The sequence below is a fragment of the Gallinula chloropus genome (assembly GCF_964237585.1).
Source record: "Gallinula chloropus genome assembly, chromosome: 2".
Lineage (NCBI taxonomy): Eukaryota > Metazoa > Chordata > Aves > Gruiformes > Rallidae > Gallinula > Gallinula chloropus.
The window spans coordinates 141550495-141564409 of NC_140086.1; the positions used below are offsets into that span (position 1 = coordinate 141550495).

Consider the following 13915-nt stretch of genomic DNA (forward strand, 5'->3'; position numbering starts at 1 on the left):
AACATATCCAGTCAGAGGGAAAAAGTGACTGTATCAGGGAAAAGTAAGTATCAGCACCATCGAGGACTTCAGCGCAATCATTTCCTACAGTTTAACAACTGGTTTGGTTTCAGAGGAAACACAGTGCATCATTATTGTCATTATTCAAACAAATAAATGATAACTTGATAATCTTACCTAGTTCTGGGGGCAGCACGGTAAGACGATTTCCTTGGATATGAAGTTCCTTAAGCTGAGTGAGCTCACCAATTTCTTTAGGCAGCGATATCAGGTCATTGTCTCTAAGACTCAGCTAAGAGTGAATATAAAGTAGTCAGAACAATTTTCAGTTACCATAAAGCAGCCCAAAACACAACTCTACACCCTCTGCCCCCACCTTTCTCCTAAACACTCCATTCTTCCAATTTATTTACAAATGTCTGCTGGTAAACAAGATGCAGTTCCAGGTGTAGCGGTCTATTCCTGCAAACATACCCCACTACTCCTCAAATTGACTAGATTCTATTCCTACAAGCGTTGCAAAAGTGAATTGATTTTCCAAGAATTTAGATAAATTACTTACTATCTGCAACTTTGTGAGCTTCCCAATATCTGGCGGCAGGATTTCAAAATCGTTGTCACTTAGATAGAGTGCACGCAGGGTGGCTGCAAATTAAATAGCAATATATAAACAGGGTGGCATATAACCCAACCATTTGAGGTCTAATCAATAAAAGGGAGTCAGGTTTGATTAATAATCCTGACTTGGTGAAAAGCCTTTGACATACCCAGGGCTCGCAATAATAACAAGCAGGTCAAACTTAGATTTACTAGCTTATTGTATTGTTGGTGAGTTCAGGAAAACATCTATATTCAAAAGGACTGGCACAATTAACAATTTCTACAACAGTAGACTCTGCCAGGTCCTGGCGTACAGTCTCGATGCTCAGCTGTCAGAATACAGACATTACTCTCTATTGCCCCCTGATTCTTATTTATTACATTGATTTGCATCCTAAACAAACATTAAAAACAAAATCATCTGAGTTTTTCTGACAAAACACATCTATGTTAAGCTCTGTGGAAACCACAGCTTTACACTGGGAAAGAGATCTTAAAGAAGAGTAATACTGAAGACTCGAGTTGTGTAGTTTGTAATTTCCGTGCTTCGTCTCTGAGATTTACAGAGAAAACAGGGTGACCCAGTACAGGCCTGTAGCTTGCCACTACTGACTGAGCACACCTATCAGCTCGGGGAAGGAAAAAAAATTCAACTGGAGGCTCGCAAAAACCTGTTGCGTGCAGCGGGAAGGCAGGCAGGCAGCAAAACCAGGGATTTTCATTTGTCTTACATAGTTTACTCCTCATTGTTGCATTAAATGTGACCATCTTTAATAATGCTGACATAAAAGTTTCCCTCTACCAGTTTACAGTTACAAATCTCTCAGACAGGAGCACTCCTCTCCCCTTGCCTGTCGCTTCTGCTGCTAAATGCACTGATCCTGAAGCCACTTCAGCACAGTACACTGAAGAGAGGTATCATAATCCCTACAATCCAGAAAGTGCCAGAATTCAAGTTGCTTAGGCAACCATAACACAGCCCTTTTGCACATATGCGTTACACTACCTTTATTTTAACTCAGAGCATGTGTTTTTAACACGTGCAAAGGTCAGCTTAGCTCTACTATTCCTGTGCCAAGCTTTGAAACCTTAGCATATTTTTTAACATACTGGACACTTCAACATCCACATGCTGTTAAAACTCTTTCAGTAATGAACCATCAGAAACACAATTCTTTCCAGAGTCAACACACAACAGTTGCCTCACAAAACAGTTTATTTTTGCCTGAGGCTTGCAAGCTTCCACAAAGTTTTAACTGAGTATGGGACCCAAGGAAATATTACTTGGAAGCAAACTAATAAACCATTACCAACCAAGTCTTCTCCTGTCTGATGGTGTCAGGTGACTATATATCAGTGATAAATATTGCTGAGCTACATAGAAATATTCAAGAGATAGTCAAAGAAAAAGATAAATATCAGGAAAATTCTGTTGGAGTTGCATCTCTATCAAGTAAATTTCAGCTGGAGAGAGCAAAGCACCATATCATGAAGATTTGCAGTGTTTCCTGAAAAGTTTCTTACTCAGATAGAAGAAGTTTCCTGGTAGAGAATTTTCATTTAAGTTGTTGTAAGTCAAGTCAAGAACTTCCAGAGCTGGTAAAGAGCCAAATCCTCGTGGCAAGGTGTTTAACCTGTTCATGCTGTAGGTAAAGAGGAAAAAACAGAACATGACATCAGTATTCACCTCATCTAGTGGAAATAATACAGGCAACAGGAGCTTCATCTGAAAAAACGTAATCTACACCAAGCTTCCCTTTTGTTCTGAAAAGAGGCTGGATGCTACAAGATGCTGAGCAAGCCCTTTGTGATGCAGACCTTATTTTATCTCTCACTCCCATCAATACGCCCAAAGCTCATGCACTTGCAAAGGATCCTGTCTGTTAATTACATCTATCAACAGCCACACCTGAAACACGAAACATAAGGGAGAGAGGTGCCCCACACAGTGCTATACTGGGCTTAAACTGTGCCACGGGAAAAGCTGGTCCTTGGAAGATGACCAATCTTCTAGCTAAACTATAAATTACCTTTTGCACATCATCCTGACCATCTGCCATCCCACTGTACCACATAGTTCTTCACCGTGGTACCAAATACAAAGAGCAATACCTCAACTGCACAGTATTTATGTTCCTTGGTAATTGCTGCTCAAATCCCTTCTTAAGAACAGCAAATTTGTGTCACTAGAGAACTATTGATGCACATTGAGTGTGAAGTAAATAAAATGTCAGTCCCCTGATTGATGAAGCTTAGTCTAAATACAGCTCGTTCAGCCAGTCTTAGAGCATGTGGGAAAACAGTTCCCATCGGCAACAGCTGGAAGAACCTGGGGAAAGCTAGCAGAAGGAAAAGGTTTCTCTGATAACCTGGAGCAGATGAGCTACAGAAAACAGTAACTTTTCGCTGACCTTAAAGGGTTTGAACAAGGTGATCCAGATAATCACTAGAGCTGCTGCAACAAAGGCAGGCAAGGAGCTGGAGAGTGTATTCATGGAACCTGTTCTTGTACAAGCAAGAGTTCTGGCAGCTTGTCATAGGAAACTAAAAGAGTTACCAGCTGATTATTTATACTGCCCCTGGCACGCACACCAGACATGTTGCCTGCATCTTTGCTTTGGTTGTCACCTGGGTTTGAAAGTAAAACAGATTCTAGGCACCTTCAAGAAGAGCACGCACAGGTGCTCATTTGAAGGATTGGATTTTGCTCTTTTGTCAGGACTGGAAACACTCGTGACATTTTACACATTATCTCTAAACGTATTCCGAATCTTACGTCCCTTCAGATGCAAAAGTGATAAATAGCAACAGCCACAACTGACATTGAGAGGAGACACAATATGAATGTATGAAGTGTGTTGTAACACTAAAAACTATGAAAACTCAAGAGCAAGTACCAACAGAGTTAGGTACCCAAAAATAACAGAATTTTGGCTCTAATCTCTAGGGCTTTCCCGCCCCCATGTGATGTCTGCCAAACACTGTGATATCCTATATGATAAATACTATGGAATACATCTGTAGGTCAGTTAAGCCCATTTTCTGGAAGTTCTTTGAAGACTGAATTAAACACAAGAGCAGCTGCACCTCCAGACTCCGCATGATGACTACACACCTACGTGAGCAAAGGCAGGAGAAGCACATACAACATTAGTTTTACAGGCTTTCAAGTATTAACCCCACCTCTCCTCTCCCACTTTTGCACAAGCCAGCCCCACCAGAACAAGCACCTGTAGAGCGATCAGCTCTCTGTAGCTGAACTCCAGATGAAATAATCTTCCTCCCCATACTCCATAAGAAGTCTTACCAGAGACCTGTACCTACTATTACTGCTGTAGTAGTAGCTATTAAAATACGGAACGGCATTCTTCACTATCACTGTTTTAAAAATGTTCTTTATATTAAATTGGACTAAGAAAAGCAGCTCCTTTTTCACTAGTAAAAGAGCGAAAGCTGGCCTTCCCTTTTGTAAGCAAGGAACAAGGAAAGCATTTGATGTGAAGTGTTTTTATTGACAACAGGCAGAATGTCATCTATTCTTTGGCACGGGGTAAAACAACAAAAAACCCCTAACAAAAACCCAGGCTCAACATCCCTGCCCAGCACAACTTCAAACACTGAGCTTGTGCCACAGAAACGGTGCCATACTTGTCTTCCAATTTTTAATATTTTTTTATTTCAAGCTTTTGGTGCAGCAGTAAACCTCCCCTCTTTCCACCCCACCACTTGAGCCTTCTGCACCAAACACCTCCCCAAAAATACTCTAAGCTTTTATTCAAGGTTCCTTCACCTGCAGAGAGCTGTGAGACCATATACACTGCAGCTGACAAGAGAGTTCCTGAGCTGCGCTCCAGCAAACTATTGGGGCCAAACAGTTTCCTCTGCCTCGAAGGACCTCTGAAGCAGAACCCATTTTGCAGGGCTAAGGCTGGGCTGTAAATCCTGTGCCTGGAAGATTATGGAGAAGGAAGGGGATTAAGAAGGAAGAGCATTTACTCTATAGTATCTTGGGCTACATGCCACATGAAGGTGGCAACTGCCGTTCCCAAAATGTCTGATGGTGGAAAATCCCCACGTGGAATTCTGCACTACATTTTTTCCATTAGCTACACTGAAGTTCTGACTGTTTCAGCCCATTGAAAGAGCCCAACTTCTTCTTCCCTCCACACACTGCAACACTTCTATATGCCATTCCAAAAATATGGATTTAATGCCCAAGATATATATAATCCTGATCATGAATTAATGTTTGTTCTGAAAAGCAAGTCCAGGTTCAAACACAGGTTAAGGCACAGCAGAGATTGCAAGTGACCAAAGTAAGATCAGAGAAGACAGATCATCATGAAAACATTTATTGATATTCCAACAGTTTAATTACCAGCACTTTACACAAGTATCTAAAGCAAGATACACAAAGTCAAAATCATTTGGTAATCAAAGTTGTTCAAAAAGGTTTAATGCGTTCAGCAGTTTGAATTAACAAAATACATTCTGTCTATGAGAAGTCTAGAAAGCTAGAGCTTACGCCTACGAGTGCTTTCCTAAGTGGTTACACTTTAATATGCCCCCTTGGTTTTAAGAAGATTCTGTACTTCACATTTATTTTCTTAATTCATGAAAGCCTTCTGCAGCTGTAGTAGTTATGAAGTATTACCAACTCTACTGACATACAGTATCTCAACCCTTAACAGGAATGCCTCTGGCTCCAATTCAGTCAGTACTAGTTCTTTAAATTAAATATACACCACATTTAAAGATTTGCTGCTTCTTCCATGGGTTTAATAGAAATTGGAATTTTTTAATTCCCAGATTCAGGACATTGGAATTTAAGTCGTAAATTAACATGGAAAAATTAGCATTCAGGTTTTTGTGGCGTTTTTTTGTTGCCTTTTTTCTCCCCCAAACAGTGCAGAAAATAGAGCCCGGCTTTTACGCAGCAACCACAGAATTAAGAGGCAGTTGCTAGGGAAGTAAAATTCAATAATTGTTGTTTGACTTCAGTATTAGATGAATGTGAGTTGCTGTTGCCCTTAAATGGCTATCAGTACACCAGAGTAAGTGCTTGATCACTTTTAAGCATGCGACTATCCAGGACACTGGCTAAACACTCTGAAGCCATAATTGCCAAGTTATCTTCACAAACACTTTAAAAAAACCCAGCCCACCATAATAGCAAAACATAAGAACCAGGTTGAGTTGTGACAATGTTTGACAGTACCTCTATTACAGCAAATTTCTGCATTAAGATACGCACCCAAGATTCAGGTGTTTGAGCTTCTGAAGGCTGCTAATCTGTGTAGGCAGCTCCTCAATCTGGTTGTTGAAAAAGTTGAGCACTTCTATGTTTCTGAGGTCTGCGATGTTTGCTGGCACAGCTGCAGGAAAGTTTTCACAGTGAGAGACTGCAATTACAGCAAGTTATCTAGACTATAGATGCTCCACTAGCACCTGTCTTCTGCTCTGACGTGGCTGACAGTAGAAACAGCATCTAATAGCTACTGCAATAAAGGCAGTTTATATCAAAACCATCTCCTTTCTGGAATCTGTTCTCATTGCTGGGAGCAGGCACTTTGTACACTTCAGAAAATATCTACCTTACAGAACTATTTTAAAACATATTGTAAGATATTTTGACTAACAAAGACCAATGCAGAGGGACAAGGACAACAAGTAGACTAGCAAAGAGAAGCAGGCCATCCTCCAAGTCATGTAGCACATGCAGGCCTCATGAAAGTGGAGCTTACAAGACTCAGATCATTTCTTTAAGTTGGAAAAATTAGTGTTATAAGTAGCTATACCAAGACAGTTTAATTAAAGGTCTTTAACATCAGGCATGAAGTAAAAACTCATTTTCAGCGATGGCCTATTCTGCTTAAATTAATTAGAATCCTAGCTTTTGTCCATTTAAGATAGAGCGAAATTTACAAAAAATTAAGTTCAGCCCTAAAATATTGTTTACTCCAGCTCATTTTCAGTCCCATGAGTGACTAACTCACTGATCAATACAGATACATGGCTACACTGGATTACCAGAAAACCAGTATTATCCAGCAACATGAAAAATAAGTCAGAAGCAGAATGTGAACATGCACACGAGGTTAACAAGCTATTCAGATTGGCATCTTTTCTCCCTTCACCACAGTGAGATTTAAGCAGACAGCTAAGGCTTACACAAGAGGAGGCTGGCAAGTCACTGGCACTGAAGCTTGCACCTGTGTTCAATATTCACCTTGGTTCAGTCTCAACTTTGACTGCATCAGGAACCCACAAAGCACACATCTAAATGATTAGAAGGTTTTATGAGGCCATGATTTTCTTTTATTTGTTGGCATGAGGCAATCTCAGTCTTAAAATGGAGTCAATAATGTTTACAAAGCAGAACATTACAGTATATCTACTAGATTATAAGTCTAATTACATTGTGAACAATAACAGGATCTCTAACAAACACTTTAATTACAGTACATAAATATGACTGTTGAGGGTCATATTCATTGCTGGAGATTTTTAGCAGACTTTTTATATGAAGTCATTAGGGCAAATCGAAGCCTTTAAAAGCCCTCCCTCTGCGGTATTTTTCAATTGGTCCATGCGGATCTGTCAGTCAGTGATAGCAAGAATTATGTGCCTTCAGAAAGTAACGGGTAATGTACTACTACTGTTTTAAATTATTCCCTAACAGAAGTTAACTGAGGATTTTAATTGACATAATTCAGCTGTTTCCCGCCTCAATATTTCACCAGAACAGTAATTACCAGTATTAAAATGCTTTCCTTTCAAAAATTCGACTTTATAATATGACTTTGATGAGACGCAGTGGACTGGCAAGTGGTGTTTCTGCTCTTCTCAATCAGATACTGTGTTTATGCAAGACTAGGACTCAGAAGTACTAGCAAATGCAGGTTTTACTGCTTAGGCTTTGACTAAACCAGAGACCGAGCACAGTTCTCCTGAAGTTAGAGCCTAATATTTAGGAGACCAGACTTACCAACCCTACAGTCAGCTTGGCTGCCTATGTGTCAATTCTGTATTTCAATTCTTCAGGTTGAACAGTATCACAAAAGGATAAAGAAATTAGACAGCTGTTATCCAAGACACTGAAATTGTAGATGTACACTAAAAAAGCACACCTTACACCAAGGACAATACTATCACTACAAAGACAGGAAACGTTGCCAGACTGCAGAAACTGCCAGAATCCAGCCACAATTTGTAAAAGCTACCCTCAGGAGAGGAAAGACAGCAACACTTGAGGTGCCTTTCAGTTGAATCAGTGTTGGTTAACAGGCACCTTACAATTTGGTCAGTCCTACTCACAGAGGATTTAGTTCCCTACCAACCTCCTGCATCGTGGAGTAACAGCAAAGCTGTTCTGTGAACAGACCACAAGATGGGGACAAGTACCCTCCAAGCAGCCTGACAGTGACTCAGAGCAAAACAGGTGGCCCCAGTTACTGAGCCACCTTCAACTAACAACTCTGATTTAGCAATTACATCCTTTCAAAGACCTGTCCAAACCAGCTTGTTTCCCCCCTTAAGAAATAAATTCTTAAGCTTGGATCTCACTTCTGACTTAAGGCAGGAGACTGTGAAGAGAGGAAGAAGCATTTCAAGGAAGAAGGTGAACAGCCACCTTAATTAAAAAACCCCAAACCACCCCAAACAAAAAACTCACAACACAAACAAACAAACAAAAAAAAACCATAAAGCTCTGGAAAGATAGGACATCTAGACATCAAGACAGGAAGAAAATGGCTTCTAGAGATTTGTTCAAGAAGATCATACTTGCGCTGAAGATCACAGCGCCGGAGAACTCTAGTTTCAATGGGTTACTACACAGCTGAAGGGTCAATTTCTGCCTCCTCATCCCACTTGCAAACATGAGACAAAACTTCCATTAGCTAGTTTGTCAGAAGGTTTTTATTTGGTTTTCTTTTGTCAGGCACAGGGTGAGTAAGCATCCCTAGTGAACAACAAGAGTTGTGTCCTTGCACGCTGTCTGCTAAGTTTCTGATATATAATTTTCACATACTGTATTTCAAGTTGCTAATTGCACTTAGGATACAAAGTATCACTATTTTATTCAAGCCATACTAAAAGGTGTGTGGGTAAGCGGGCTGAGATGAGAAAAAAGCTAAAAATTTAGCAAAGGATTTGAAGGAAATACTTTGTCTCTCACCCTGTTAAATCAAAACAGATAGCCCCAATCCAGAATCACATTTTTAGTTTGGATGGAGGAGCTGGAGGCATTTCCTGAGAAGGAAAAACAGAAGAGTAGGTCAGCACCAGGCTTGTGGTGGGGAAGGGAACGTTTTCCTGTAACAGCTTATTTTCTGGTTCAACAATTCAGATTCAGTTGTAATTGAATCTAAGAGAGCATTCATTCACAAGAAAAAACGGAGACCCAAATTAACTCCTGTATTGGTCTTGCAGTTAGACTGCACATGTGCAGTACCTTCAGGTCTGAAGACCAGCAAGGCTGACTAGGCACATAACATTCTTGGTTCTGAACTTTAGAAAACTAAGTGCATCCTGACTACCATCCCACTGTTATGTTGCAAAATTTTCCCCAAATAAGTAGCAGACTGCCAAATACCAAGAAATTCATGCTCTGGCAATACTGAATTCCACTCCAGCCACCTTCTCATGATGAGCTGTGAGAGTGAACTGTCAGCATCCTGGTTCCATTCACCCACATATTTACAGTACGATCCACAGTGTCTTAACAACTCTTCTAAGACCATCTGCTGCCCAGTGTCATTAACAACTAAACTCCCCCTCAGCAAATGCTAGTAAAATTTGGCAGCCCAATGCCTTTGCATTCTCCTGTGAAGCTTCAGTCATACCATGAAGCCCCATTCATATTAAGTGTCACTTCACAAGACCAGGAACAACTTCCTTCCCTTGTTCAATACTGGAAGCTGCACCGCCATGTAATGATTCACTACAACAGCTGTAGACATCACCTTGATTTCAAGAGCTTGGTTGAGATTCAGAGAGGTGGTATACAGGTTGTACACCAAGGAACAGGACTTCGTGCGTCTAGAAATAAGGACTGGCAACTTGCTATATTTCAAAGCCTTAAAAAACAGCTATGCTCTTTTTTTTTTGCCCTGAAGTTACTGGCAATACCTTAGGTATCAAAATACATTCTCCTCAGAGCAGCCTTTCACACAAGTTATTACATTTTATTCCTACATAAGCAGCAGCTGTTCAAAAGTTCTGGTATGATTTCCAAAACATACACAAGAAGGATTAAATGCTGCAATTCGATGCCTATATAATTCCACACCTAAATGTCCAGGATCTGGACTTCAGTTCTCTTTCCACACCAAGAACCAGAAGCCAACACTAGACATCTGGAGGTCTGATGTTGCCCTCTGTTGGGGAACAGATACTGGCTTAGAGGAACCTTTTCTCTAAGGTAAAATGCAAATCAATGTGCTAAGAACATTTACATCCAAAGCAGCTTGGAGTTAAATAAGATGTAACCCTTTCTGATAAAGCAGGAAGTCAAGTGGTTCTCATACCAGTACCTAGAACTGCCATCTAGAGTCCTTTAGTACACCCAACCTCTGACAAAGGAAGAACACCACAGAAAATCGAAGGGGAGGAAAGGACCAGTCACTCTTCAATCATTCATCTAAGTTTTAAGACAATTCTTCTTGGAGTGGCAGGACCCTTCATAGAGCTTCAAAAAGCCGCTGTTTCTGAAAACAATCTTCAGGATTATTTCTCTTAAAATTTCTGTGAAGCACTGCAAAACAACAGGAATTGTAACAACTTTAGAACTAAATAAACTCAGGTGTTTGCAAGATTAAGTGTCCGCTTGTTTTTAATCTAAAAGACGAAACCTATGTTTTGGAGTTTTTTTATTTAGTAGGGACCAACATTAACCCAAAAATTTCTGGGGATATTTTTGACATGGGTCTCTTGAAATTTCCTTTACAATTTGAAACTAAAATATAAAACATTTTAGACAGGGAAACTCAGACAAAAAAAAAAACAACAAACAAACAAACAAACAAAAACAAACAAACAAAAAACCCAAACAAAACATGACAAAAGTCAATAAACTCCCCAATTGGACAAGTGAAAAGATTTAGTAAAAATGTCCATTTCCATGAGGGGAACACACTACTTTGGTTAAACATTTTTATTTTTTTTTTTAAACATTTATACTTTAATGCTGAAAGTTCAAAATAAACATCATCCCACTGCTGCTTGGAAAATGATACCTCTAATACCTGTCTGATCATAAAACTCGTGAGTAAGCTTACACTGTCATCAGTAAATATGATTCCAAGGCTCAAAAAAACTTCCCACTGAATTCAGTGGGTTTTGATTTAGACAGCAAGTGAAATAATTTTAATTATTGTAAATATTATTAGTTTCTTGGGCATTCACATATTCAGAAACTTCAAGCTTCAAAATCCCTCTTTTTTTTCTAGCATGTTTCTTTAGTTAATGAAGTAATTTTGCAGTACCTATGAACATGACGTTCAGTAGTACTCCAAACCTTCATAGGTTACAAGGGAATATTTATCCAGAAGAGCTATTAAAATAGCACTGCTTGACAGAGAAGGGATTTATAAGTCTATGCCAGTTTCTCATTAAACTGTTCCACTTAAAAGCTGGTCAAGAGTCATAAGGAGTAAAGAGAACTCAACGCAGACCTTTGAGAGAGCCATTAGTCCTTTGTAGATCCCAGGTAAGGTTTTCTTGTCAAAATCAAAAAACCTACTTCTTAAGCCTAAAGAGAAACCTGTGGGCTGTGTAATATAATAAGCCCCATTCTGCAGACTATTGCTGATCCGGTTAGCGTCAACAGGAACTTTTCATGAGTAAGGATCCCTTAGAGTAAAGGTCATAAAGACATGAAATGTTACCCACATTTCATGGAGGAGGAAGAATTTAGTATACTAAATATATAATGCATTCTGTGCATCCAATATAACTGTACTCATAGAGCTGGAGTCATGTTTAGATTAATTTGACAAGGATTCTGTTATACTGAGAGAGAAGCAATCAGCTTCACCAAAATGAAAGAGGAATTAGCAGAGGAAGAACACAACAGTTTTCATTTTAAATATTCATAGGCATGCTGATATCATACTTGGCAGTTAACTGGAGAGAATCCTGATCTGAAGTGAAGCATACAGTACATAATTTACACATTCAGTAGTTCAGGTTTCCCCTTTTGCCCTCCCGCCACTGTCTTCTAAAGATGAATACCAACCTTCCTCACACTGAAAACATTAAAAGAAAAAAAAAATGCCTTGTCTCCTTAATCTTCAGCTCTTTCCAGAAACCAGAAAAGTTCTTTTTTGCAATTATCCACAGAAACAGTGAAGTTATTAAAATGTTCTTATGAACATGGTTAAATTATACTATAGCTCACTGATGTGCTACTGTGCTAACAAAGCAATTTATCAATAAACACTTTTAATTTAGAAGCCAGAGCCCAAGAAGTGCTGTGAGCACGGAAAAGGCTGAGACTGGGAATCAAGTGACATCTAGTGAAGACAAAGGACGAATCTGTTCATCTCTGAGACGGAAGCTTAAGACAAACTTCAGAGTTTGGAGAGAAATACTAAAAACCAGGGGATGAGGTGAGGAAGGGATTGGTAGGTTGAAAATATGTCACCTAGCAGCAGAGAAATGAAACTACACCAAAATAATTCACAAAGATCTGATGTTTGTTATCTTTTTTTACAGCAGGAAGGAACAGTACTGTCCAAATGCAGATGAGTAAAAATGTTGATATAAACATTTCCCCTCATATCTAGAAATAGTTCAGAAGAAAACAGACTATTAGCCATACTTTTTGAATTAGTGTGACATGCAAGTATGGTAGAGGACCACAGCACCTTCAGCTTCAGTAACTGCTTTGTAAGGAGTGTACAGTTCAGCCAAATTGCTTTGCTGTCAGGGAAAGCAATTTGTCAGGGAAAAAAATCTCCATGTGGTACACTACACAAAAACTGAAGAACACAGGCTACATCCCCTTGTTACAGGTCAGATCATCTGTACGAGTGGATATTTCAACGGCAGGGAATGGTTAGGAAAAATAACTTCTATAGGACTAAAGAACTTCAGCTGATAGTGTTAAATTGAGATTTATTATTAGGCTTCCACCCAGTGCAGTTGCAGATGGTCTCACTAAATCTCAGTGAGAATCGTTCAGGTGTTTAAGTTGCTTAAGCATGATTTTTTCAAAGTTTCACACAACTGGTCAGTAGCAGCTTTAGTTAAATCAAACCAGCTGAAGTTCAGCATTCACAGACTGTGGTGCCAATGCTGGTTGTCGGAGGGACCAGCCTGTCCACTAAGCACACACAGAGGAAGAGACAGACGTAAAAAACCCCACACTGCTCAAAAGCAAAGTCAGCACGTGTGTTTACATATTATGTTCTTGCTTCAGCCTCTGAGCTGGGAATTAAACAAACTCCCTCCCAGTTTAGGTTCCCTATACCCAGTACTTAAAGCCACTTCTTTGAGTCTGTATGGTACAGAGTCCTCCCTGCACCCCTATGTTAGCTGATACCAGCTTCCAGCTCATTATACATTTCATTTCCAGCTACAGGAGGTATTACTCCCAGACAAGAGAAACCACATTACAAAAACTGCCTATCCTCAGAAAAAAATAAGAAAATTATTTCACTCTAATGGGTAGTTCACCCAACAGTGTTTTTGACACAGTACACCAATGGAAAGAGGAAGAGGCCAGATAGGAAGATCTGAAGGGAAAACCTGATTCATTATCTACTTCAAACCAACACATCTGATCATTAGAACAAAAACAATACAAATAAAATAGAGTACAAAACCAAACATGCAAAACTAAATCCAGTTTCCCCTCAACCTAGATCAAATTTACCTTCTTACCTCTGTCCTTCAATATCAGCAGCAAAAAATGCCACTCAGCCAGTTAGTAAATTCTTTAAGTTGACACAAAATTAAGTTCTTCAAGTCAGTTCACTTGTGCAGCATTTACTAGCTTGAAAATGACAACTTCAAAATAGTCTGTATCTGGCCATAGGATTTCCAACAATTTTAAATTACAACCTGCACATAAGCATGGAGGAAGATAATTTATATGGGGCTTCCACAAAGAAAAATTACAGCTGCTAGAAGCCCCAGGGAAGTAAGTGAAGATACAAAGAAGATACCAGAAAACACTGAAATACAAAAAAGGGCTAAATATGTTTGCTAATACCTTTTAATAAGAGAGCAACTGCTTCTGAAGAGCTATGTTAAAGACAAGCAATACGTGTCTAGTGCTGTATTTGGTACATGTGCTTACTTATGTATA

At 39.4% G+C, this 13915-nt stretch overlaps 1 protein-coding gene across 1 annotated transcript in view; it reads right to left on the bottom strand.

Annotated features, from left to right (window-relative positions):
- Positions 1-13915, bottom strand: part of RSU1 (Ras suppressor protein 1) — a gene marked incomplete at its 5' end in the record, with an annotated part of 107340 nt that overhangs the window by 77612 nt on the left and 15813 nt on the right. The window contains 4 exons of the mRNA XM_084260078.1: positions 178-292; positions 563-645; positions 2125-2243; positions 5855-5975. Of these exons, the coding sequence (XP_084116204.1) occupies positions 178-292; positions 563-645; positions 2125-2243; positions 5855-5975 (438 nt within the window). The remainder of the gene's footprint in view (positions 1-177; positions 293-562; positions 646-2124; positions 2244-5854; positions 5976-13915) is intronic.